Genomic DNA, 27,385 nt, shown 5'->3' with positions numbered 1-27,385 from the left:
CTCCTTTTTGAAAACTTACCATTTATTCCTACCCTTTGTTTCCTATCTTTTAACCAGTTACTGATCCATGAGAAGACCTTCCCTCTTATCCAATGACAGCTTATTTTGCTTAAGAGCCTTTGGTGAGGGCCTAGTCAAAGGCTTTCTGAAAAAAATCTAAGTACACTATATTCACTGGATCCCCCTTGTCCACATGCTTGTTGATCCCCTCAAAGAATTGATCTCCCTTTACAAAAACCATGCTGACTCTTCCCCAACAAATCATGTTCAACTTTGTCTGATAATTTTGTTCTTTACTATAGTTTCAACCTATTTGCCCGGTACTGAAGTTAGGCTTGCTGGCCTGTAATTTCTGGGATCACCTCTGGAGCCTTTTAAAAAAATTGGCATTACATTAGCTAACCTCCCATCATCTGGCACAGAAGCTGAATTAAATTATAGGTTACATACCACAGTTAGTATTTCTGCAATTTCACATTTGAGTTCCCTTTGTGTCTGAATACTTTTAGCTCTATGTCTATTTTGGGGTTTTCTATCGCCTCCATCACCATAGAGCTTTAAGCACTTCTCAGGTTAATTAGATCTGCATAGAAGGCCTTTAAAAAACTCCATGAAGTTGAGTTATGGGGATATATTCAGTGATTATTTGTAGTGAACGTTTGGTGGTTCTTAAGAGACCCATGATAAAATTCTACTGAACTGTGATAGACTTCACTTCTTGGGTTCTGTTAAATCATCCCTTCTACAGACAATTTATTACTGTGATATATACAAATAAGCAGAGCAAATGTGTCTACTTTCAAATGAATCAGGGCGTACAAAAAAGCAAGAAACTTAAAAAAAATAAATAAATCCTAAGGCAGGATACTCCACTGCCACCCCAGTCCATTTCCAACAATGCTGTAACCAAGCAGAACTCTGGTGTACTGTTAACACAGACAATATAGTTTTCAAATAGGTAGTATAAAAGTTCCCAGTATACAAAGCTAATATGTTTGTTTTCCTAATGATGTTGCCTCCTTCCTCTGTTATGGTTACAATGATAAAGTATGTGTGTTTAAATCAGGAGTGGAGGAGGGAAGAGGAAATCAGTAGACTAAATTAATTAACAGCTTCTCCCTTTCTCTCTGTAAGCATATGCACTGTGGGTTATAGAGGATCCATTGGGGACACATTTTTCTGGCAATACATCACCAGTATACATCCCTGACCGTGTAGCGGTTTGGTTATCCACGCTGCATGTGAACTGAAAGCTGTAAGGAAAATTGTGTTCCAACATGTATAATAAGCTCTTTATGTTCATTCATAACTTTACTTTTTAATCCTTTTTTCATGTAGCAAAATTCACAAAAAAAGTGGATTTTTGAGTGTTATAAACCGCCAGCCAACACCCCATCTTCTATTGCGACACTTTATATTTCAGAGGATGCAAAATAATAGATTTTAAGATGACCATGAGGAAAATATAATCCCAATATATTACTATTGAATGTAATGCCTATGGCTGCAAATTGTTCAGCATCCTCTCCCTCCTCCCCACTAACTGATGGCCCTGTTAGAGTCCTGGCTATGAACTGCGTAATTATGGCTGCTCCCGGATGCATTCTTTGATCTGGGTGGACTTGGTAATGCTACAGCATTCTACGGTCCTTCAAGCATCGGGCACTCTGGCTACTCTAGGAAGAGTTTTACAATCACTCGTTCAGCTTGCTACAGCCAGGGGTGCGGGAGCAATTTCTATAGTGCGTGTGCGGATGATGGAAACCATGTCCTGTATTTAGTGTCTGCTAGTACTACTTCCAGCCGGGGGTGCAGCGGCACCCCCAGTTCCAGCACTGCCTCCAACTCCTGAGACACTAGCTTCCTTGGCTCCTCTCTATGGTCCATTTGCCGTTGGCAGCCGCGCAGGGCCTCTCAATGGTTGCTCTGGCCTTTCTGCAGCCGACTCCGTGGTCTACAGCTTGGCCGCTCTGGCCCCCCTAGAACGCGCTCTATGACCCCGTTCGGGAGCCGATGACACCGGGTTCCAAGGCTCAGTTACGGAAGCGGCTGCCCGGCGAGTAGGCAGCTGCGCGCGCAGCTCGGGCTCCAGACTCCGAGGAGAGCGCGGCGGTCGCCATCGCTAGGGGGTCCCGGCCCCGGCCGTGTCCGGGCACCATAGCGCCGCTGCGGCGAGGCCCTGTCCCGCTGCCGCGTCGGGCCCCGGGTCCGGTGCATGGAGAGACGGGGAAGGATGGACTGCCCTGCGCTGCCCCCCGGCTGGAAGAAGGAGGAGGTGATCCGCAAGTCGGGCCTCAGCGCCGGCAAGAGCGATGTCTACTACTTCAGGTACCGCCCGGGCGACACCCGCCGCCCCTCCCGACGGGCCTGCCGGGACAGGCCCCCTCTTCTTCCCCCCACCTCTCCCGGGACCGGGCTCCCCCCCCCTCGCTGCCCGCCACCGGGGCACCCCTCCTGGCACATCCTTCCTCCTTCCCCGGACAGGCCCTCCCCGCCACCGGGGCGGCACGCTCCTCCTCCCCCCTCTCCACTCCCACGGGCTCTCCGCGCCATGCAGCTGACTCGGGCGTCGTGCCCCCAGCCACATCCCCCCACGGAGGAGATGCAACTCCCAGTATTGGCTTCAGCACTAATCCTACCAGGCAGTGCTCCCACGGGGGCCAGGGTCTGTCAGACAGACCCCCTCTGCCACTTCCGGGTCCGGGACCCCCTATGCGGCCCCCTTCCCTCCCCACCCGCCAAACAGGGCCAGAACACCACCACTCAGACTTGCACTTGCCCTTCCTCCGACATACTGTCCCCATTCCCTCTCCCCCCCGACATGTACACATCCACGGGAACAGGACACTTTCACATTCTCACACGTCATTGGGAAGAACTGAAAGCCCGTGACTTGTTAAAAAACATATATTCAAGAAGTCACGTTCAGGCAGCCATGTCTTTGATCTGCAGATAATTAGTTTGGGGAAAGTTGACAGGTTGTTCTCCTGCCTGTTTTGGCCTGCAGAAAGCACTGCTTGCTTAAGTCACAGCACCTGTCTTCCCCTCAACTACAACTTCTTCCTGTTGGTCAAACGAAGAGCTTGGATTGATCAGGCCTGAATTAGTGCCAACTTGGGACATATCATTTTACACTCCTCCCTCTTATGTATATATTCTTATCTGAATTCTGTGTACCTGCATTTGCAAATTCAGACTTTATATTACAGGTGTGGTGGGCATGCACAGGCTGTTAACAGTGCAGATATTTAACTAGAGAAATCATCAAGCTTTGTTTCTGAAGCAGGAGTATTGTAAATTTGAATTCTGAAGCAAGGGCTTGGAGAGCTTGTACTGCAAGTGCAGCTATCAGCTGCAGTTTACGGTTGCAGTCCTGCAGTGCACTCCTTGCGGATGGACTAGTTGCAGCACCCCCATTGACTTCCATATGGAAGAGCCCGTGTGCTCATGCAACATCCCATTAAAGTCAGTCATGGTTTGTCCCCAACAGCTTATTGCAGAATCAGGTTCTAAAACACTTATAAATCTTTGACGCTAAATGAGCCCCTGAGCAATAGGTGTTGCTTGTAAAAGGTGCAAGCTGAATTGCTCTTGATTTTTTCCTTTTGGGAAAATGAAATTAAATGGAATGCTCACAGCTGTGCCAAGAGAAACACGTCATAAACTTGGATCTCTTATTTTAAAACCAGTATTTTTAAACTTAGATTAAATACTGTTCACAAGTGAGTTTTTTTCATTCTAGCAAAATGTTGATCAGTTTACTTGTTTTTACTCTCGATTCTAAAGTTGCTGAACTCCTTGAAGAGTTCACTTTTAGGCAAGCAAATTGAAACACTGTTGTAAATTGAGTATGTGAAAACATGGGTGTTAGATGGACAGTTTCTGTAACTATATTCGATACTACTGTTACAATTGCGACAATAATACAAAAAACCTTTCATTTTACTCTAATTCTTTGTAGGTGTCTCATTAGAGGCACTGAAAAACAACTTAGTTCTTTTCTCAAAAGAGAAAGGAAACAACTATAAGTCTTGGTGCATTGGCGTGTAGAACATACAGTCAGTCACAAGTCCCCACTGCTCTATGTTAAAGGAAACTCCCTTCTGTTATGGCCAACCTCTTACCCAGAGCGCTTCTATTTATGGCTGTCTCTAATGAGTCAAACCTGAAGGCCTCTCCCTAACTTTAAAGTAGTGTTTTGGGGCAGGGCTGACTCTCTTCTCTTAGCCCGGCTAAGGGCTTAGCCTTTTCACTGTCCTATTGGGGGCAGTTTATTTGTCAATTTATTTAGAAGCCAGTTTTTATTAGCATTGCACATAGGGTCATTTGACCCATCATGTGTTGCCACTAAACAAAAGAAGCATCTATACATGTGGAAGGGGGAGCACTGATTTCCATTAGCATTTTAAATAAATCTTATTGGAAACCTCTTTATAAAGGAGTTTCATTTGCCATTGTTCTTGTGTTACTGTCTTTGTCTGATTTGAGCTACTAACCGTACGCTAATATGGTGGCAGATGATTGGATCACGATCAGCTTTTCCTTGCTGTAGTACCACCTTATTGTGAAGCCAATCTGAAAGCTTAAACTTGAGGCCCTCAATGTGATTCTTATTTTCTAAGTCAGTCCTTGTTGATTGTGGGCCTGGAGATGCACTTTACATGTAAAGTCACTGTTTGCAGATTTAAATGCCAGATTTTGCTTAAAATGAACATTTATTCTGGACAGTATTATTTTAATAGGAGCATTTGATTCAGAACAACTAAGTGATTACAGATATATCCTCAAACAACCATTTGGAAAAACACTACTTAAACAGTTTACTCCTATGTAACTGTTTCTATCTTGCCAGAACTCTGGGGATCTTAATATGCTCAATTTTCTGTATTTTAGGTCCCTGGTTAAAATAGGGGGAGGACAAAACAGTTTAATTGAAATAAGCATTATGGCCAAGCTCTGCAAAGGTATCCATTGATTTCAGTGGAAGTTAGGAGCCTAAATACCTATGTTCATCTGGGCCCATACTACCAGTTTTTCACCCTGATTCTGCAGTGAGCTGTGTGTGACCTCATTGTGGCTCTGTGGTGAGCTCACTGCAGAACTGGGGGCTTGTTTGTTTTTTCTAAAGGCAAGAAAAAACAGGAAAAAGTTTTAAAGCAATTTCAGTAGCATAACCAACTAAGTAAATGATGGTGGCTAAGCAGAACTCTTACAGGATCGCAATATGTTGTAATCAATATGATATACATCTTGAAATCCACTTTGGTACAGTATTGCATTACAGACTTTTAATATCAAATTCACACAACATGGTTTGGTAATTTGTTGGTCATGTGAACAAGCTGATAATACAGTGTAGACCCCTCGAGCACTTTTGTGTGGGACAGTGTCTGCCTTTCTTGTAGATTTATGCCAGTTAGTCCTACTGATTTAATTTATAACTTCTATAATCCAACTACTTATTTAAAATATGGGTGGGCTGGAAATACTGCTTAAGAAATACTGTACCAGATGAAAATGTAGTTTTAATTTTCATTAGTTGTGCACTGTGGTCCATATCTCAATAACAAAAAGTTTTTTGCTTATGCTGGAAGCCATAATAAGAAACTCTGGGTTTTAAAAAATATATATTAAAGATGAAGAGGATTATAATCTGGTTTTTAACCTAAAAAGTCTGCCTTTTTTATCTGGGAAAGAATTAAGAGTAAATGGTTCAAATTTTAGGACTCGTTCCAGCATCGTCAGCACTTAGGCAGATCTTCTGCCAAACCACCACAAAATTGAAATAAAAAATTTGCCAGGCAACTCGTGGCTTGCAATTTGGTGATTTCATTATACATGTCAGGGCATTAAAAATTGAGCAATTATTTATGTCAGGAGGAATAGTTTGTATTCAGTCACTTGCTATATGACCTTCAATAAATCATTTAACGTCTCTGTACCTCAGTTTCCCCATCTCTAATAGTACCAGTCATATAGGGATGTTTGGATAGCTAATATTTATAAAGTGCTTTATAATAATCAGATGGATGGCACTAATGAAGTGCTAAAGTATAATTATATTAAAAATATGGGGGGGAAACAGGATTATTATTATTATTATTATTAATAAGAAAAATAAGTAGCCTGCCTTCACTTAGTGCCGCTTTGTATATGAATACAATGTTGTTTTTGTTTTAATCTGTGGATTTATAAGACATTGATTTGAAAAGTAAAGGGAAATAGTAATGAGAATACAGGTCATGCACAGTAGATTCCATATTCTCGGCTCTGATCTTGCAGATGGTTACAGTGGGATGTATAGCACTCGCACTTACATTACACACATTCTTAACTGTATTCCTTTGGAAGTCAAGAGGACTACTCACGCAAAATATATAAAAAGTTTGTAGTAGTGTTTAGCACATTGTGCAGCGTTTGTCTAGGAAATGTAACTTTGTCTAATTCCATTCAGTTTCAGCTGTGAGGCAAATGTCAGTAATACCATATTTAAAGTGAAAGAAAATCCAGTAAGGTAAATCAGCATGGGCCAAATACATTTAAACAGCCTATGACTCTAGGGTTCTTCAGTGATGCTTTCCTCAGGGCAGCTCAGAACTAGCTACTGTTACCCCTCTGCCTTAGAGAGAGTGAGCTTTGCTGGAAATTAGACTGCATCAGCTCCATTCCACACCAGTCTTGACTGCTTCACCAGCAAAATCCTCAAGACTCTGCCAATCTTAACTTTGTCTTGCTGGTAACCATCGGTCAACCCCAGTGCCTGAGTTCCCCAGAGACATCTCTCTGTAGTGTCCCGTCCCGCTTAAAGAGACAGTGTACACACCCGCCTGCTAGGTTAGCTGAGAACTTACTCTATACGTCAATATAGTATCAGTGACATGGCTAATAGTAAAACTAAAAATAACTTTATTAATACAGGACAGAGATTTAAGTGATGCTAAGCAAGAGAAAAAGAGACAGGTATGATTCCAACAAAACAAAACACGCTTTCTAGTGACTAAAACTTACTAAAATTAAGTTACCATTTTTGTGTAAGCAGTTTTCTCATTTACATCAGATTACCAGCAACTCTAGCACTCCAGGTCAGAGGATCCTATTTTCACAGAATCAGAGGGTGCTGTCCCCTTTTGTTCCCTAAGTGATAGATAACTAAGGAGTTCCCTTTTCTTCCTCTTGTAATTCAGAAAACCTTTGAAATGTATTCTTTGAAAAATAAACCCTGACAAAGTTCCTCTCCCCTGGTGCTTGTTTTTCGGGGTGCAGGAGCCAAACCCCCTTTTTATCTGTCTGATCAATTCGCTTTCTTGATTGGCTTGAATACTTTGTTAACTTAGATGCAAATGTACTTCCCTTGTCTCCAGTTTGCAAAGCTGGACTCAGACAGGTAAATCCACATTCTTTTGTCTAAGGAAGGCTTGTTTATCAAGTCTGCCCCCAAAACATATTTTAGGAACATATATCCAGCACACATTCATAACTCTTCACACATTATCTCTGTGTACATCACACGTGATATTTGTGAGCAGCATGTCACCAGTTTTTTATATACCTACTCAATACATTTATTTTAGGGTATAGTAATATTGTATACAGCAGTTGATTCAACTGCTTATTCTTTGGTGTTCAGACCCTCTGTTCTCCCCTGTGGTATCTGGACTCTGATTGTCACCTCTTCTTAAAGGAATGAATGAATACATTGCTAATGATGGCAATTGGGTATGAAGTGATTTTTATCATGCCTTTTACAGTTGTATTTAATCTGATCTTTTAAATCTAAATTAACTATTGTATAAAAGATAACAAACTTTCAGGATTTGGCTGTAGCCAAGTAAGATTAATGTTTGATTAGATACTGAAAAGTGACTTTTATTCGATAGATCTGTTCCCTTTGTGCATTGAAAGCCAGATCTTATTTTAATGACAAAAATAAGTTTTGTACTGTTTTTTTCCTCCTTTTAGCAAAACAGAGCCAGAACAAGTGTGGAAATGTGAGCTGCATTCTAGTCTCTCGTGTATCATCAGCAGAATTGTCTACTTTCATTTTCAATGAGTTATGTTTGTGCAAACCATTGAAAGAAATGGGTTTGCACAGGTATCGCTCATGGCATAATTTGATGATTATGGCCGTGCACAGGTGTCACTGAGGGCCTAGTTTGGCCTGCAGAGACTTTAATTGTGATGATACATTGGAATAAAAAATGCTGCTCTTTTGTAGATAAAGGTTATAGGCTGATGTTCAGGGAGGAAAAAAAATCTGTTGGTAAACTGAACCTCTTTGATACAGAAATCATTATGACAAGAAACATGGCATCAGAGAGAAATTTTGGAAACCTGAGATGCCATTTTCAGAGTAAACCCACACTTTAAATTTTTAATTCCATATTTCAGGTTGCTATCTGTAATATGTATATGTTTTAATATGCACATATCCATGGATAAATATATTAGTTATTAAATGTTTGAGATTTGATTAAAAATAAGAAATATTTGAAATAAAGCAAAAGATTGTCCTGCTCTATTGAAACAAAGTAACCGCCTCTCCTTCATTAGACATGTTTATTCACTCTACAGTGCTAAAAAGTGCAAATGGCATTTGACAGTTAAAAGAATACATGAATTCAATTTGTGGTTATATTGCCAATACCATAAACTAGATTGTAAGTTTATATCATGGTGGATGGGGTGGATAATTACATCAGTACCTAAAAAAGAAACAGGTCTTTTCTTGAATAGCTTTGTAACAGATAATCATAGACTTCCTTTGATTCTACAAATTTGTGGTAGGAGATCTTTCTTTCTTTTTTAAATAAAAGCTTGTTGAAAGTGAAATTATGGGGGAATTTCATCGTTGTTGGACATGTGGCTCCCCAGAGTGTGTGTGTGTGTGTACGCGTGCATGCATGTATGTATATTTTGCTTATGTGCCTCATCTGAAATCCAAACACAGCAATAAAAATGACTCTGCACTCATCTACACTATATATTGCTGTGTCGATTTGGGATATGACTTTGTTTTTATTTTTAAACCCAATATAGCTATATGAACCCTAATATGGATGCAGTTTTATCTGTATAACTGTGCTTATATGGTAAACTTTATAGTGGTTTGAGGCACTGAATCCACACTAGGAGGATTTTGCCAAAATATTTAGACAGCAAAACCATCCTAGGGTATGTCTACACTACGGGATTAATCCGAATTTAGATAATTCGGATTTGAGAAACAGGTTGTATAAAGTCGAAATGAGTGCGGCCACACTAGCACAGTAATTCGGTGGTGTGCGTCCAAGTACCGGGGCTAGCGTCGATTTCTGCACCGTTGCACTGTGGGTAGCAATTCCATAGCTATCCCATAGTTCCCGCAGTCTCCCGCGCCCATTGGGATTGTGGGTTAAGATCCCAGTGCCTGATGGGACAAAAAACATCGTCGCAGGTGGTTCTGGGTACAGCCTCACTTCCTCCCTCCCTCCCTCCCTGCATGAAAGCAACGGACGGCAGACAACCATTTTCGCGCCTTTTTTCCTGGGTGGGTGAACACTGCAGACTCCATACCACGGCAAGCATGGAGCCCGCTGAGGTCAAGACAGCACTCATGAATATTGTAAACACCTCGCGCGTTCTCGTGGAGTTTATGCTCAGCCAGGACCAGAAAAACGAGGAGAGGAGGCAGCGGCGGCGGCAGCGCAGCAACAAGCATGATGAGGACATGGACACGGACACAGAATTCAGTGAAACCACAGGCCCCGGTGCTTTGGAGATAATGTTGTTAATGGGGCAGATTCTATCCATGGAACGCCGATTCTGGGCAAGGGAAACAAGCACAGACTGGTGGGACCGCATAGTGTTGCAGGTCTGGGACGATTCCCAGTGGCTGCGGAACTTTCGCATGCGTAAGGGCACTTTCATGGAACTTTGTGACTTGCTGTCCCCTGCCCTGAAACGCCAGAATACCAAGATGAGAGCAGCCCTCACAGTTGAGAAGCGCGTGGCGATAGCCCTGTGGAAGCTTGCAACGCCAGACAGCTACCGGTCAGTCGGGAATCAATTTGGAGTGGGCAAATCTACTGTGGGGGCTGCTGTGATGCAAGTAGCCAAAGCAATCACTCAGGTGCTGCTACGAAAGTTAGTGACTCTGGGAAATGTGCAGGCTATAGTGGATGGTTTTGCTGCAATGGGATTCCCTAACTGTGGTGGGGCAATAGACGGAACCCATATCCCTATCTTGGCACCGGAGCACCAAGCCACCGAGTACATAAACCGCAAGGGGTACTTTTCAATGGTGCTGCAAGCACTTGTGGATCACAAGGGACGTTTCACCAACATCAACGCGGTCTGGGCGGGAAGGGTTCATGATGCTCGCGTCTTCAGGAACACTACTCTGTTTAAAGGGCTGCAGCAAGGGACTTACTTTCCGGACCAGAAAATAACCGTTGGGGATGTTGAAATGCCCATAGTTATTCTTGGGGACCCAGCCTACCCCTTAATGCCATGGCTTATGAAGCCATACACAGGCAGCCTGGACAGGAGTCAGGAGCTGTTTAACTACAGGCTAAGCAAGTGCAGAATGGTGGTAGAATGTGCATTTGGCCGTTTAAAAGGTCGCTGGCGTTCATTATTGACTCGCTCTGACCTCAGCCAAAGAAATCTCCCCATTGTTATTTCTGCTTGCTGTGTGCTCCACAATCTCTGTGAAAGTAAGGGGGAGACCTTTATGGCGGGGTGGGAGGCTGAGGCAAATCGCCTGGCTGTTGATTACGTGCAGCCAGACACCAGGGCGATTAGAAGATCACACCATGAAGCGCTGTGCATCAGAGAAGCTTTGAAAACCAGTTTCATGGCTGGCCAGGCTACCGTGTGAAATATCTGTTTGTTTCACCTTCATGAAAACCCTCCCCCTTTACTGACTGATTTTCTGTAAGGAACCCACCCTGCCCCTTCCCCCAGCTTTCTTTCAAACCAAATAAAGTCACTATCATTTAAAAATCATTTATTCTTTATTAATAGATTAGAAAAAGAGGGAGGGAACCCGGGTGGTATTTGGGAGGAGGATTGCTGGGAAGGAAAAAGCCACAAAGAAAAGGTTAAAAAAATGACAGCCTTTTGCTTGGGCTGTCTACTGGGGTGGAATGGGAAGGTGTACGGAGCCTCCCCCCCCCCCCCCCGCGTTCTTACACGTCTGGGTGAGGAGGATACGGAACATGGGGAGGGGGAGGGGGAGGGTGGAACAGGGGCTGAAGCGGCAGTCTGTTTTCCAGCAGCCGTTCCTGAACCTCCACCAGACGCCGGAGCAGCCCCAGCGTTGCATCCTTCATCCTCTGGTCTTCCTGCCGCCATCTCTCATCTCGATCGTCCCTCCTCTCCTCACGTTGGTCCCTCCTCTCCTCACGTTGGTCCCTCCTCTCCTCACGTTCACTGACTTCTTTCCTATACTTTGAAACTGTTTCCTTCCACTCATTCAGATGAGCTCTGTCACTCCTGCTGGATTGCATAATTTCAGAAAACATCTCGTCTCGCGTCTTCTTCTTACGACGCCTTATCTGTGATAACCTTCGGGATGGAGGAGGGAGGCTTGAGGAATTTGCAGCTGCTGTAGGGAGGGGAAAAAAGAGAGAATTGTTTTAAAAGCTACATTTTGCAGAACAATGCTTATACTCTTTCACGGTGACCAACACTGTTCACATTACATAGCACATGTGATTTCTGTGCAAGGTCGCATTTTGCCTCTTAATGCTGAGTGCCTGTGGCTTTGCTGCTAGAGATCACAGGTCTGGGCAACAGAATTCGGCTTGCATGCGGCCATGGTAAGCTTCTGCGCCGTATTTTCCCACATACCAAGCATAGCTTGTAGAGTGCTGCAGAAGCCTGGCCAATCTCAGCCAGTTGGGGGGGGGGGGGGCAGTGTGGTGGGGCTTGTCTGGGCCCCTTCAGGCAAGTAGAGTGCTGCGGTTTTTCTGTTAACATTCAGCAGCACCAGAAAACAAACTAACCCCCCCCCCTCGCCATGAATTCTCTGGGATGATCACGATACCCCTCCCCCCACCGCGTGGCTGGTATCAGGGAAGATCCCTGCAGGCACCAAACTACCCCCCCCCGCCACCGCCCCCCCCCCCTCGCCATGAATTCTCTGGGATGATCACGGTACCCTCCCCCCACCGCGTGGCTGGTATCAGGGAAGATCCCTGCAGGCACCAAACTACCCCCCCCCCCCCCGCCGCCGACCCCCCCCCTCGCCATGAATTCTCTGGGATGATCACGGTACCCTCCCCCCACCGCGTGGCTGGTAACAGGGAAGATCCCTGCTAGCCAAACGCGAAAAACTCAGGGCCAATTTCCCATCTGCGCTTGGCTAACTGCAGGGAAGGATTTATTTTCCGCCACAGGCAAACAGCCCAGTAGGAACGGCCACCTCTGTCCCCTTAATTAAGTTCCCGTATTTCAACCAGGTTACCAGGAGTGATATCACTCTCCTGAGGATTACACAACAAGATAAAGAACGGATGTTGCTTGAATGCCAGCAAACACCGGGACCATACGCTGCCAGGCTTTGTCAGGCAATGATACCAGATTACTTGCTGCAAGCATGGCGTGGTCAAGTGTCCTACCATGGAGGAGGGAATAAAGATGCGCTGCCCAGAAACCTTCTGGCAAGGCTTTCGGAGTACCTCCAGGAGAGCTTCATTGAGATGTCCCTGGAGGATTTCCGCTCCATCCCCAGACACGTTAACAGACTTTTCCAGTAGCTACAGACTTTTCCAGTAGCTGAACTGACCGCGAATGCAAAGTCAGGCAAAGTAATCATTAAAAACCGTTTGCTTTTAAAACAAGTTTTATATTTTAAAAGGTAAACTCACCTGAGGTCCCTTCCATGGGGTCAGAGTCTTGGGTACTGGCTTGGGAGGGTACTTCAGTCGGGGTGATAAAAGATCCTGGCTGTTGGGGAGAAGGGAGTGCTGTGTGCTCTCTGCAAGCTCATCCTCCTCCTCCTCTACCCCATCGGCAGAATCCTCAGGCGTCGAGACTATCCCCGACCCAGAATCCACGAACAAAGGTGGGGGGTAGTGGTGGCAGCCCCCCCTTAGAATTGCATGCAGCTCGGCGTAGTAGCGGCATGTCTGCGGCTCTGACCCGGAGCGACCGTTTGCCTCCTTTGTTTTTTGATAGGCTTGTCTGAGCTCCTTGACCTTCACGCGGCACTGCTCAGAGTCCCTATTGTGGCCTCTCTCCATCATGCCTTGGAAATTTTTTCAAAAGTTTTTGCATTTCGTCTTTTAGAACGAAGTTCTGCAAGCACTGAATCCTCTCCCCATACAGCGATCAGATCCAGTACCTCCCTCACGGTCCATGCTGGTGCTCTTTTTCGATTATCAGCCTGCATGGTTACCTGTGCTGATGAGGTATCTGTGGTCACCTGTGCTCTCCACGCTGGGCAAACAGGAAATGAAGTTCAAATGTTCGCGGGGCTTTTCCTGTCTACCTGGCCAGTGCATCCGAGTTCAGATTGCTGTCCAGAGCGGTCACAATGATGCACTGTGGGATAGCTCCCGGAGGCCAATACCATCGAATTGCGGCCACACTAACCCTAATTCGAATTGCTAAAATCGATTTTGGCGCTACTCCGCTCGTTGGGGTGGAGTACAGAAATCGATTTAAAGGGCCCTTTACATCGAATTAAATAGCGTCGTTGTGTGGACGGTTACAGGGTTAATTCGAATTAAAGCTGATAAATCCGAATTAAAGTCGTAGTGTAGACCAGGCCCTAGTGTAGAAAGGGCCTTACATTTTTCTACATATTAAGAAGTTACTTTAAAAACTGAACAGTTTGTTGTCCACTAAAATTGAAAAGTAGCTTTTGTTTCTTGAAAGAAAATGTAAACAAATCAAGATCAAGTAGTGGCTTTACTTACCCTGCTATTGTTTTGAAAGTAGCACTTTGAGATTAACAATCTCTTTAATAGATTCCAATAGGCTTTTTAAGGGCACGTCTTCACTGGCAACATCAAAGCGAACGTGGTTTGTGTAGTCGCAGCATAGCGCTGGTGCTCTAAAAAACTCACTTCCATGAGGGGCATGGCTACCAGCGCTGGGGGCATGGCTACACTGGCACTTTACAGCACTGAAATTTGCAGCGGTCAGGGGTGTGTGTTTTTCACACCCTTGAGCGAGAAAGTTGCAGTGCTGTAGAGTGCCAGTGTAGACAAGCCCTAAGTGCAACTACAAAAGCTGGACCAGTATAGGTACCATTGCTTTGACACTATTTTGGTACATAGGTAGATAGACATTGCTTTGACACTACTTCTGGATGTTTGTTTTGTGGTTTGATACTAAAGCAAATATTTAGGTGTTCCAACAACATTCGGATTAGCATGATTCTGTGCTCTTCCAAACAATAGATAGTTCAACAGCTTTGCATATCTCTTTAATAGACTTACTTGCGTAATTACTCTTAGTTTGTTTACTATTAGCTAAGTCCCCAGTCCTGCAAATGGTACTGACCCCTGTATTCTCAGGGAACCCTATTCGAGTCACTGGGGCTCCACAGAGGTGCAGAGATCCACCTGCATGGAACAAATTGTAGCATTGGGGGCTAAATATATGTAATTTGTCTCCTACCCCATCTGTTTGGCTAAAAGTGCCAGCTTCCACCACCTGTGAACTTCTTTCCTCTGCTCCTGTCTATCTCTTTTCCACACTGTTCCCAATTCACTGAATGACTTCCTTTTTCCATTTTATCAAGCCACCACTACCATCTCATTCTTCATATCTGTTCTAAAACTCTCTATTTCTCTTTTGAATCCTATAAACTCACATCTTATTTAAAAAAAACAACAACAAACCTGTATCTTAACATCTGGATTTCTAGTATTTTCTGTTTTCTTAAAGACCTTTCTGTTTTGAAAGAAGTTATATAATGTACAGTGATACACATTGTTAATGCTAAGCAAACAATAGGTAATTGTTACTGGGATTTTCTTTAAAGTTTATTTAAGAAATTATATTTTGATTCTGGTGGATTGGTCAATCTTTCTTAACTTAGGAGCAGCAGCAGCAGGCATTAGAATTTACTTACCCATGTTACCTGACCAAAAGTTTCTAGCAGCAGTTCTGCTACCCCTGTAGAGATGCATAATATTAGGTTCAAGTGGCCTCTGGGTTTTCTGTCACATTATTTAGCTTTAACATCCAGTCTTCCTTTTGTTGTCTGTCCATTGAGGGATAAATGTCACCAAGGAGGCTTCATCTTTCACGAGACTGAACAATTAGACATCAGGTTGCTCTTGATCCAAATTGGGCTGTGCAGCAGGACTATATACTACTTAGGCAGATTCAATAAATATTCAGAAAGTGTGAACGGCACATGTGCAGTCCTGACAGTAGTAGCTGTGAGGCGATGGAGAATGGTCAGTTGCCCTGTGGGGATGGCAGATGCACAAGGAACTGTTAGAGCTTTGAGCATGACCAATGCACATGAAATCTTTGGAGTCTGTAGCTATTAAACTCTTAAAGTCTCTACTGAATGTGAACTGCAATTTTTTTATCAAAGGCTTATAACCTGGTGAAAGTTGGATGGATTTTCATAGGGACAGCACTGGCACAAAGACCAGATTACAAGTCCCTGCAGCAGAGGATGGGGATGCTAGAACTGTTCAAATAAGATTGCCTCAAGCTGAATTTTTTTAGAAGATTTCAGCCAAAATAGTTCAGCCATTTCTGAGAACAAAGCTAGTGAATAATATGTTGTTTTGCCCATAAATTCTGGCAGACACCCAATGTCAAAAATTTCAGCCCAAATGGTTTAATAGTTGGCATAGTTATAAGCAACTGAAAACAGGGTCTTAAAATGGGAAGTTGTTGGGCAACCTTAATAATTTTGTAATGTACATCTTGAGTCTTGGGGGTCAAATAGACTAACCACCCTGTATATTACTGAATTTCACGTCACTGTGAAATTTTAAATTGTACTATTGCTTGGCAGGTCATTAGATTATTGGGGAGGAGATGAGAAAATAGCTCTGAAAGACATATCTGTATTTACATAATTTGCATTTTAGAGGCCTGTATTGTTTTATAGTAACTTTAACCCTCCCAGTTGATTCGAGGTGTTTAAAACTTCATTTTGAAGTAGTGTATATTAACATCCAGCCATTCAGTTTGTAGGGGAAAATATCTTCACCTTTCAGTCTAGTGTAAGTCAATTCTAGACTTCATAATATTAGTGAAAATGTTATTTTAGATGTTATTCCAGGTAAAAATTCTTTATTTTGTGCATTTTAATTGGTCATGTTGATATACTGTGTGTTGTGTTGAATATACTGTGTCTAAAATTATGGGTAAATTTAGAACACTTCAAGTGTTAGTGTATATATCAAACCTGAGATAATGAAGTTTTTATTTAAATAGTAATGCAGCAAATGCAATGTTTATTCGGTATAGAAAAACTTTATTGAACACTGACTTCAGTTATGCCTTTTTTCTTCTTAAGATATAAACATTGTTTCCTTAATTTGCTTTTTTAGTAAAAGTACGCTTCTGAATATTGGAGAACTCTTGTTTGTTTGTTTGTTGGTGCACATTAGTTGAATAGTTTATTTGATGTTTTTTCTGTCTCTTGTATAAACTTGAATTTGGTATTTTGCATACACTGGGCTTCATGTTTCTGTATAATTTAATTTAATCTTGGAAATCCAAATTCTCTGTTTTTGGGACACACTTTAATTTAATAAAATACTAATGCTTCCTCCCTGCCCCAGTATCCTAATATAAGTCATGCATTATGACTTCTGGTTGCATGAATGAAGTCACTGTAAAATCATAGAATGTTTATGATGTCTGCATAAAGGCAAATTGTATTAGTTCTCTTCCTAGCTGTGTAAGTTCTCTTTAACTATTTTAGGAAGCTATGTTTAACTTTCCCACATATGGAGATCTATTTAACAATTGTGAACCTAGTATGTCTCATTTTGAGCCTTTATGTCCTGATTTCAGAATAGCAGCCGTGTTAGTCTGTATCCGCAAAAAGAAGAACAGGAGTACTTATGGCACCTTAGAGACTAACAAATTTATTAGAGCATAAGCTTTCGTGGACTACAGCCCACTTCTTCGGATGCATATAGAATGGAACATATATTGAGGATATATATATACACACATACAGAGAGCATAAACAGGTGGGAGTTGTCTTACCAACTCTGAGAGGAGTTCTTTATGTCCTGAGCATATCTAAAAGTTCTAAGGAATCTTCTGATAATTCAATGTTCCATTAACTGTGAGACTGTTTACATATGCCCAATACCACATACATTCTTTGCTGCTCTGAAGAGTGGGACATATGTGCTAATTATCTCACTTATGTTTCAAAAACTGTAAACGTTTTTGAAAGGTAGATTCCTGGTGTCACAAACTACTGTGGGATAGCCATTAATCACTTTCCACTACTTATAGCTACAATGGTAGGCTTTTCATAATATGAATTAGCAAAGGTATGTGGTATTGGGAAACCTTGGAAAGCTATCTTTTCAATCAATTTTTAAATAATTTTTCAACAACACATTACTAGCATATATTTCAAACAAGGAACTTTCCAATGGCCTTTGAGCCATCTGAACAACCATGGGATCTCTATAAAACTTTTATTATATTGTACTTTTCAGCATATGCTGCTGTAAATTGGGAACAACTCCACTGAAGTCAGTGTATTTACACTCATATGAAAAAGGTGCAAGTGAGAGGCAGGCTGGTCCAGTGGTTAGAGTGCTAGCCTGGGACTTGGGAGATACAGATTCAATTCACTGCTTTGCTGCTGTCTTCCTATCACTTAGGCCCAGATTTTTAAACGTATGTAGGCATTGCTGTGCTCTGCATTGCTGTGCCTAGCTGACTTTAGGAGCCTATGTGTCATTTTCAAAAGAGACTCAGGTACTTAGGAGCCTTTTTAAAATGAGGCTGAGGGGTTCTCTACATGGGGAAGTTACTGCACAGTGAGTAGGGTTTGAATTTAAAATGCACTAGGTACTCCATACTATCTCCCTGTTCGACCACCCTTACTGCACACTAAGAGCGTTTGTGCACATTAGCTCTTTGGAAGTGCCTGAGGGCATTTTTAGTGTGCAGTGTGTCCACATGGGGAGTGTACAGGATTCCCGAGGTGTAGCCTGGGACTGGTGTGCCCCTTAACTCTCCATCTTGGGCTGTCTCTCACAATGCTTTGCTAGCAACAAGCAACAAACCCCTCTAGGTGCTGTTATCACTCAGCACAACCACATATGGAGCCCCATACCCAACTAGATTGCATGAATGCTCCCAGAGCCACTCATGAATCACACAGAGAAAGCCACCAGCCAAATCCCCCCAGCTCTCAGCCTTGTACCTCAGGAATATACTGTATCATTTTGCATGGCTCAAGACCCTTTCTTGAGCAATGCAAGTTTATTAATTGGTTCACCACTTCATCAATGGAAAGTGGATATATACCAGCCTTTGTAAACCTGAGCAGATTTACTGAGCACTTCAGCCAAAGTCACTGGTAAAGATAAACAGTAAAACAAATGTATTGATTAAAAAAGGTAGATTTTAAGTGATAATAAGTGATAGTTACCAAATAAACAAAATAAGCACACAATCTAAATCCTAAACCTGTAAGACACTAGGCGATTTTTAGGTCAAGCAGTTTACTCACCCCACTTGATGTTACAGTTCATAGTACACAGGTTTCACCCTTGAAACCTGAGCCAGTCTCCTCTGTTGCAGTCTTCAGTCTTCTGAGTGTCCTTGTTGCTTGCAGTGTAGGTGGAGGGAGGAAAAAAGGCCAAAGGGGATCATAACCTTTCCCCTGATACCTCAAAGGGCATGCTTGATATTGCATATAACAGTTGTATATAGATTAGGAATATGGGGGGTTACAGGGTGCTTCCCTGAAGTATAGAGTGTCACAGGGAGGTAATGTGGAGTTGCTAAATGTATACCTTGGCTCACTTCTAGGAATGCGCTCAGGCAGTTTAGCTTGATAGACCTCTAGAGTGCATTAATCTTATGCACACACAGGCACATTTTGTGGGCAGTAAGAGTGTCCACACTGCTGGGGGCGTTGTCCCCATGTAGACAAGCTCTTAGGCTCCTAAGTCAGTTAGGTGTTGCAATGCCTAAGTACCTTTAAAAAAAATCGTTCAAGTCTCCATCTGTAAAATGGGGATAATACATTAAAAAGTGTGGGACCTTTGGTTGCTATGTTAATGGGGCTGGGTAATTACCAAAGATAAATATCAGAATCGGTTTATCCTGTGCGTATAGGTCTTTCTGACAGCAGCAGAAGACAGAAGCTCTGAAATGTGAATGTAAAAGCATAGAAGCTGCTACAAGAGCTGTATTACCTGGGACCAATCTAACTTCTTAAAGTTGTCTAGGTTAGGGGATTCTCAAACTTTTTCTTTCTTAGCCCTCCCCCTTCCATCCCCCCCCCACCCCCCCAACATGCTGTAAAAACTCCATGGTCCGCCTGTGCCACAACAACCACTTTTTTTCCTGCATATCCAGTAGATTAAAAGCCAGGGCTGGCATTGCGGGTAGCAAGCAGGGCAATCGCCTGGGGTCCCATGCCTCCGGGGCCCCCACAAAGCTAAGTTGCTCGGGCTTCGGCTTCAGCCCAAGGCACTGGGGCTCAGGCTTTGGCTTCAGCCCCAGTCCTAAGTGAGTCTAATGCTGGCCCTGCTCTCTGGCTTATTTTGGCAGACACCCTGAAACCTGCTTGTGGGCCCTGGACCCCTGTTTGAGAACCACTGGTCTAGGTTAGGTTGATAGTTTCCCTTAACACCTTTCTTTCAAGCAAAACAGCTTGTTATGCACTTTACTGGACTTCACACTCCAGAACTTTTTATTAGGTGTCTGGAGAATAGATTTTGTATGCCTCCACTGCACACCCTTCAGGTACTGATCAATATTTGATAATAGGCTCATTTGAAAATCCCAGCCTAAGGGAGCCAGGCACATTACTCCCATTGAGTTTCACATTTCTTTAGACTCCTTTTGAAAATCTCAGCCCTGTTGGTAAAAGGAAGAGGCAAAGTGCCTCATCTGATTCAGAAAGAGGGAAGTGAGCTTGGCAAGTTATGTTGCTTACGATTTCTAGTCAGATTTTATATTTTGGGAGGGATGGGGACTAACTCTTCTGGCTTTTGTGTGTTGGACTTATCCTCAGAACACATCTTCATCTCTCCTTTTAGTGGTATGTTTGTAGAAAGAATAACACTTGAAGGTTCTGTAGGGATATGGAGTATTAGATCCTGCTTATGAAATAGAAACTTAAAGCCTCCATTTCTTTAAGTGTCTTCCTCAGCCTCAAATAGTCCCCCGTGGTGCGTTCCAGCAAAAATCTAACTGTATCATTTGTTCCCACATGAAGGACAATTGGTGGATTCTTTCCTGCTCCTATTAGGATCTTCTTCAGCTTCAGGTCCACATCCCTTATCTTAGCTCTCGGCAGACAGTACGCCCTTCTGTTCTCTGGATCAACTCAGGAGACGGGCCTCTCCATTTTTCTGAGCAGGGAGTCCCCAGTCTCACAGACCTGCCTCTTCCTGGTGTTGATGTGGGTATGATTCTCTGGCCTTCCCTCTACTGTTTTTTTTTTTCCTGGTTGTAAGTCCTCTTGTCTTTTGTTCTCATTTGCAATCTTCTGAGAGTCATCCTTGATCCTCTTGGGGCTCTAAACTCTGGGTGTCTCCATTGATTCTTTCCCTCTTCTTGTAAGACTAGCCACTCTTCTCTTCTTCTTCCTTGAACTCCCGTCTTCTGTTACTGCCTGCTCTGCCCCTTCTTCATTTTCCATCTCAGCAAACCTGTTTCTGAGTTCTATTTCTCCTTCACTAGCCAGTCTTTTTCTCTGCCTGGTTCTTGAAGTCACATGCTTCCTCTGGCCACTTACCTCATCCAGCAGTCTACCCTCCCAGTTCTCCAGTCCAGCTTGCATCGGTGAGTCTTGAGTTTTCTCTTCAGCCTCTTCTTGCCTTCCCTCTATCTGCTTAAATCCCTTTTGAAACTCAACCATGGTTTCTACCTGTGTCTCCAAACCTCGGATCTTTTCTTCCATCAGCTCTTCAGGCAGCACTTCATACAAACGAAGCACATTTCAGATACCCACTCCAGGATAATGTGCACTGTAGCTTCCACATCCAGTCATCTTCACTGACTCTTCCATTCCTTGGGTCACTACCACTGCTGCCTCTGTAGCTGTCCTCGCCTTTCCTCCTAAGCGCCTGTCAAGGAGAAAAAAGAAAACACACATACGCACATCCCCACCCCCAAATTCCCAATCAGACTCCCCTGTTTCCAGCTCTGTTTGCTGGCTCATGTGTTGCTGCTCCCATTTCTTGAAAATGTTTGAGATTTTGAAACTTGGTGGTTGAGAGAGACACCTCCCGCCAGTATAGCATATAGCACAGTGATTAGGGCACTCACCTAGGATATGGGATACCTGTGACGCTTCCCGGGGTAGCCAGGGCTGTGAGGCACCTTGCTACCACCTGCCCTCAGCATGAGGAAACATTATCTGTACTTGCTGGGGGTCAGCTCCCCAACTCCACAGGCAACACAAGAACTTTGCTCTAGGCCTCTCAAGCCTGCTGTCTCCCTTGGAGTGTCTAGCCCCCGTTCTGCTGGACACTCCCAGTATTCACAGATCTGCTGCTTCCAGAGAAACAGATATGTTTTTGTTGAAATCAAGTATAAGGTTATTTAACAAAGCATAGAGATTCAATTACTAGCAAGTAGAAGTATTGGAAACATATGGTTACACATGAAATAATATCATAACATACATTCTAAAAGCTAAACTTAATTAACTAGATACTCTGAATGTTCTGTGAAGTAATGCTCATCCTTGCAGGATTTTACGGTCGGGTTTGGCTCTGATCCTCCTTTCATAAGACAAGTACACTGTCATCTTGCCTCCTAGGTGAAGGATTCTGTGTGTGTTTCCGTGCATCCCCAGACATACCCAAACAATCCTTTGTCTTTAGTCATAAACAGGCCAAATAAACTAGTTTGTTTCATCCTGTGAATTTCCTCTTTTATAGATTTCACAAACTTTTCTTTTGCCTGTGACTCATTTTGCAAATAGGATGACATTGTGAGACACACATGACCAGACAGGGAGATTAACATCTGTTACCTTCTGCCTGAAAGGAACATGTCTCCTATTGACCTGCTTTATCTCCAAGACCTTAAGAACCTTCAGTATAGATACATAACTCCTTATATATTATCAATATATACATTTTGCAGTGATTATGGTGACAGTGGGCTACTGGTTCTTGCTAGAGACCTCACATGCCGCCTGTTGGTGAACGATTATGCATATATCTGACCCAGAGAGTCCCCATAAAACTCTATGCAGCCCTGGTGCCCTCTGCCAGTTGGCACCAAGAGGTCCCTGGGTCATGTCACTGCTCTGCCTGATTTAGAACCTGGGTTAGGTGCGTGCCCAAACCACTAGATTATTGGCTTCTGGGGTCAGTGGCTGCGTGTTTCTGGTTTTGACCAGAAATACCATCCTAAAATTGAGAAACCTTTCTGATGAAGTTTAATTGAAATTAATACATTTGCGCAAAATGTTCTGGTTTTGAAGATTCAGAATTTTCCATTGGAAAAAATGTTCTGGCAAAAAATCCCCAGCTATCTGTACAAGAGAATAAAGGTGACACAGAAAAAATGGAAAAAATAAGTGTTTCACCTAATTTTTTTGCAAAGCGCATATAGGTTTTCTGGATTCTTTTGTAAGGTTGATAGCTACTCACTGAATCCATTTGTTCATCCCCAACTTTAATAACATCGGTTAAAATGTCTATACATATGCACTAAAAATCTATAAAGCTATTAATTATTAAAAGCATGGTTTTGGAACAGAGAATATAGACTTTGATTGCAGGGTTGTTGCTAGTTTTTCTCTTCTGAGTGTCACTTTCATGTTTGTGAATAAAGCTGGGAGAGCAATTCACAACAAAATGACTTATCCAGCAAATTCACCTCTCTTCGTTTAGTCTGGGGTACGCAACCTATGGCACACGTGCCGAAGGTGGCACACAAGCTGATTTTCAATGGCACTCACATTGCCCGGGTCCTGGCCACCAGTCCAGGGGGCTCTGCATTTTAATTTAATTTTAAATAAAGTTTCTTAAACATTTTAAAAACCTTATTTACTTTACATACAATAGTTTAGTTATATATTATAGATTTATAGAAAGAGACCTTCTAAAAATGTTATAATGTATTACTGGCACGCCTAACCTTAAATCAGAGCGAATAAATGAAGACTCGGCACATCACTTCTGAAACGTTGCCGACCTCTGGTTTAGTCAGAAAACAGGAAATTTGGCAAACCTTTGTACGCAGAAATTTGCTCACATGGTCAAAGTGTCAAATAGTTTACGTCTTTAACGTGAAAGTTTGTTGCCATATAAGCAACTTGCTTTTGTGTCTGATCTTTGATGCAGTATTTTTTCCCACTGATTGAACTTAGAGCAATGACAGCCAGCCCTAGAACTAAAAATGTAGGAAGTTATTTTGTTTTCTGTTCACATGTTAGCTTGGATTTTTTTGTCTATGTTGCTGGTAGTTTACCAAAGCTAGAAGATGTCCTCATTTTTTCCTGCACCCACATTTATGATTGGCTTCACATTGTAATGTCTTTTTTCCCTATTGAGCAGTGCTTCCACTCGTCCTTTCTGTTAATTCTGTCTCTCCATAAGGCTGTATTATTTCAGATAATACCCATTTTCCTATATTTGTCTTATTTAGCTATTCCTTTGCAGTATACATATTCTACAGTGCTGAATATCTTGTCAAAAATGATTTTGAAAGAACAAACCGCTTTAGGCAACTTCTGAAGTGCTTTGTTTTTGTTAGTTTCCAGTGCAAAGCAGTCTGTCTGAAAATATCACCATGTTCTCAGTTAATTTAATTTGTGCATTTCAGTATCCTGGTGGCTCCTGTTTTTCACTGTATCATTGTTCAATAAGAATGCTATATTGGCACCACATATGACACTTGATGATTGCTTTGATCTAGTAAGAATATTTTATCCATGTTTCACAGCTATGCTGTGAGGAAGTCACAAGTTACTGTGTCATAGACCAGGAGTTTGTTTATAGTCTCTTAATACCTTGTTTCTGCCACACTTCTAAGCCTTATTAAGGCAGACTAATTTTTTCTAAGTTGACTTTCTTTCAGTGAATAATGGCTTGGCCTGTGGTCTTGAAAAGAGGTGCATTTGGGCAAAATCTTGTGCCCACTGGAGCTCCATTTAAGATGGTGGAGAGCTGCATGGGTGCAGGAGTCCATCTGTGTGCACCTTATTGAAAGTTAAGGGCTGTAGGTAGGAGAAAAAGAAAGTTCTGTAGCATTCAGAAATAACATTGTTTTAGGATGATGGTAAACCAAATGTTTGCAGATGGTGCTCAAAAGAGCAGGTGGGAATAGGGTAGAGTTGATAATTCATCAGCCAAATGGGGCAAATGGAACAATTCTAATTAAAGCCTCAGACAAAATATTGCTACAAATAGCATCATTTCATTTACTATGGTACATGCTGGTCCAAAGCTGTAACTATTCGCTTCATATCATACATCATTTATGTTGCTGCTTACTTGCTTACTGCTCAGTTTTTTCTCCACCCTTTGATACCAGCATTAGTGAGTGAATTATGTATATGGCGCCATGCTGTATTATATCCTATTTTTATACATTTGTATCAGTCTAATGGCATTGGAGATTTGAGATGGTTGGTGCATTAATGATTGGGTTTAATGGATGGTCAGTTGAAGCCTAGTCTACTGCCCTACATCTTGTACAGACCAAGTGACTTCCTGCAGTTGGACAGAATCTAATCTCTCATTGCGGGCATTTTATACTTAACTAGAGTAGCTGAAGCAATCATTTAGTTTGAATTTCCATTTAAAGATACCTTCCAAGCCGATAGTGCATACTTGTGTCCATCAGCCTGAAACATAGGTTAGAACGCTGAGCAAAGGATGGGACTGGATTTTAGATGAGCGATGATACCTCGGCTCAATTGCCTAATACATGCGTAAATACACCATAATGAACATGATGCATGGAATAAAGATATGGAAGCTTCTTAAAGTATCGATTTAAAAAGGTATGAAACCTGTTCTAAGAAGTCAAAGCTGTATCATTTCGTAAAACAAAACATACTAAAGTGTTTTCTTCTTTTTAGTCCAAGTGGTAAGAAGTTCAGAAGCAAGCCTCAGTTGGCAAGATACCTGGGAAACACTGTTGATCTCAGCAGTTTTGACTTCAGAACGGGAAAGATGATGCCCAGTAAATTACAGAAGAACAAACAGAGACTAAGGAATGATTCTCTCAATCAAAATAAGGTTTGTTAGTAAATACACTGTGTTTGAGTGTATCTATGCTACTTCAGATCCTAAAATTGCCCTTTCCTCTAGAGCATTTAGCAATTTTTCTGCATAAAGCGGCCTGCTGCTCAGGGTTGTGTGTGTCTGTGTATATTTATCTTTTTAGTTGTCATGGAGGTGTAGATTTTTTTTTTTTGATAGAGACAATATTCTGCTACTACAAGGAACAACCAAGGTGAGGCTAAACCTGGAACATCAAATTTAAACAATAATTCAAGAGTTGGCCTCTGTGTGTGATTGAAAACAAATTTCAGTGGTGTTCATCTGATGACAGATAAGGCTTAAAGCACATTTCTAAATTAGACCTGTTAAGTTAGTTTGTGTCAAGAGATGATCCTGTTCACTTGTCCAGCTTTTGCCCTTGTTATGTTCATCTTCCTGTTCTGAGCTAAAATGTTTAATATTTTTTCATATGTGCCAGGAAGCTTGTCTTTTGAGGCAGTTACATAATATTTATACAAATGTTGGTGTCTTTTAAAATTATGCATCCAAAAGAAGCAATTTTTTTAAAGATGGGGGTCTATGAAACGAGACCGCATCAGGCTTTTTTATTAATAGGAAAATATACTCCTTTTCTGGATAGGGGTTAGGAGAGAAAAAAGGAGGGGTGGGGGGGCTAACGTACAGACAGGCAAAGATAATAGATGCAGCATGTTAGGAAAATGACCAATAAAGCCATGGCTGCTGACACCTAGATACCATAGTGACCGATGCAGTAAGGATGTTTATACTGTAAGGATTCTCTCCAAAAGTTGTCTGTTGGGTTTTTAAAACAAGTTGCAATGTTTTCATTTAAATTGGCAATTATATATTTGGACAGTGCATGAAAATGCATAATAAGCTGCATCTGGTTTCCAGGACATGAATTCGAAAGATTAAATTAATGGCAGATGACAGAAGGCATGGACCACACCGTTCATGCTGATCTTTTACATTTAATGTATGCGTTTAAAAAAAAAAAAAAAAAACACCACTCCACAGACATCACTTTTTTGGAAGGGCAAGTAATAGAGGAGTAGTACCAGGAAACTAATTCAGTGAGTTATTGCAGAATTTTATATATAAAAGTCTGGGCCACATTCTGATATTTACAATAGTGCAAATTGCAAGTAATATTCTTGAAATCACAGAAACTATCCTGGGTTTACAGCAGTGTAAGTGAGATCAGAATCTACCCTACTGTTTGTTCAGTTTCTTAGGCAAATATTATTTGTTAAGATCCTATGCTGTTTAAAATCTGTACTTTGTGGGCTACTAGATTATTTCTTCAGTAGTTATTTCAGTAAAAAGGACTTTAAATTTAATCTTGAAGTTTGCTATTTGTGAGTTCTAACGCACAGTTGTTAGAGCAGAGAGATATGTGGTGTTCATCTTCTAGTAAACCTTGCAACTGAATTCTTATACAATACCTCTAACACATTTACCTGGTCATATTTGTGCATACATTTATTCACACATACTGTACTACATGTTAGTCTTGTACAAACAGTTTACCATGAGTGGTTTCTAAATCATTTGCCTCTGTTTAACATTTTTTTGCAAAGGACAAAGTATAAAATTGCAGCTAAGCTGTCTTTCTCAACCATATTGAGGCAGTTAAATATATAGCCATCAATGGCTATTAGCCAGGATGGACAGGAATGGTGTCCCTAGCCTCTGTTTGACAAAAGCTGGAAATGGGCGACGGGATGAATCACTTGATGATTGCCTGTTCTGTTCATTCCCACTGGGGCACCTGGCATTGGCCACTGTTGGAAGACCGGATATTGGGCTAGATGGACCTTTGGTCTGACCCAATATGGCCGCTCTTATGTTCTATGTTCTTATATACAGATGGTAATGGAAAAATTCTGTTTAAAAAAAATAATTTTCCTCTGCCATCATTAATTGAACATATTAGTTAAGTTTTATGATATCTTTAACTTGAAACCAGCATGTAGATATTGCAAATAAGTTTTCTT

At 42.1% G+C, this 27,385-nt stretch overlaps 1 protein-coding gene and 1 long non-coding RNA gene across 2 annotated transcripts in view; one reads left to right on the top strand and one right to left on the bottom strand.

Annotated features, from left to right (window-relative positions):
• The first annotated feature begins 1,878 nt into the window (after positions 1-1,878).
• MBD2 (methyl-CpG binding domain protein 2) overlaps positions 1,879-27,385 on the top strand; it is a 62,213-nt gene continuing 36,706 nt past the window's right edge. Inside the window, exons 1-2 of the mRNA XM_008166034.4 lie at positions 1,879-2,328; positions 25,223-25,382. Coding sequence (XP_008164256.1) covers positions 2,216-2,328; positions 25,223-25,382 — 273 coding nt within the window. The 5' untranslated portion in view covers positions 1,879-2,215. The remainder of the gene's footprint in view (positions 2,329-25,222; positions 25,383-27,385) is intronic.
• On the bottom strand, positions 11,399-12,922 carry LOC135984203 (uncharacterized). Its single transcript, XR_010602101.1, has 2 exons — positions 12,852-12,922; positions 11,399-11,587 (listed from the first exon to the last, which is right to left on the bottom strand). It is a non-coding gene; the product is annotated as an uncharacterized LOC135984203 (long non-coding RNA).

The sequence above is a fragment of the Chrysemys picta genome, chromosome 6 (assembly GCF_011386835.1).
Source record: "Chrysemys picta bellii isolate R12L10 chromosome 6, ASM1138683v2, whole genome shotgun sequence".
In the NCBI taxonomy this organism is placed as follows: Eukaryota; Metazoa; Chordata; order Testudines; family Emydidae; genus Chrysemys; species Chrysemys picta.
This window is presented reverse-complemented; position numbering and strand designations above follow the sequence as displayed.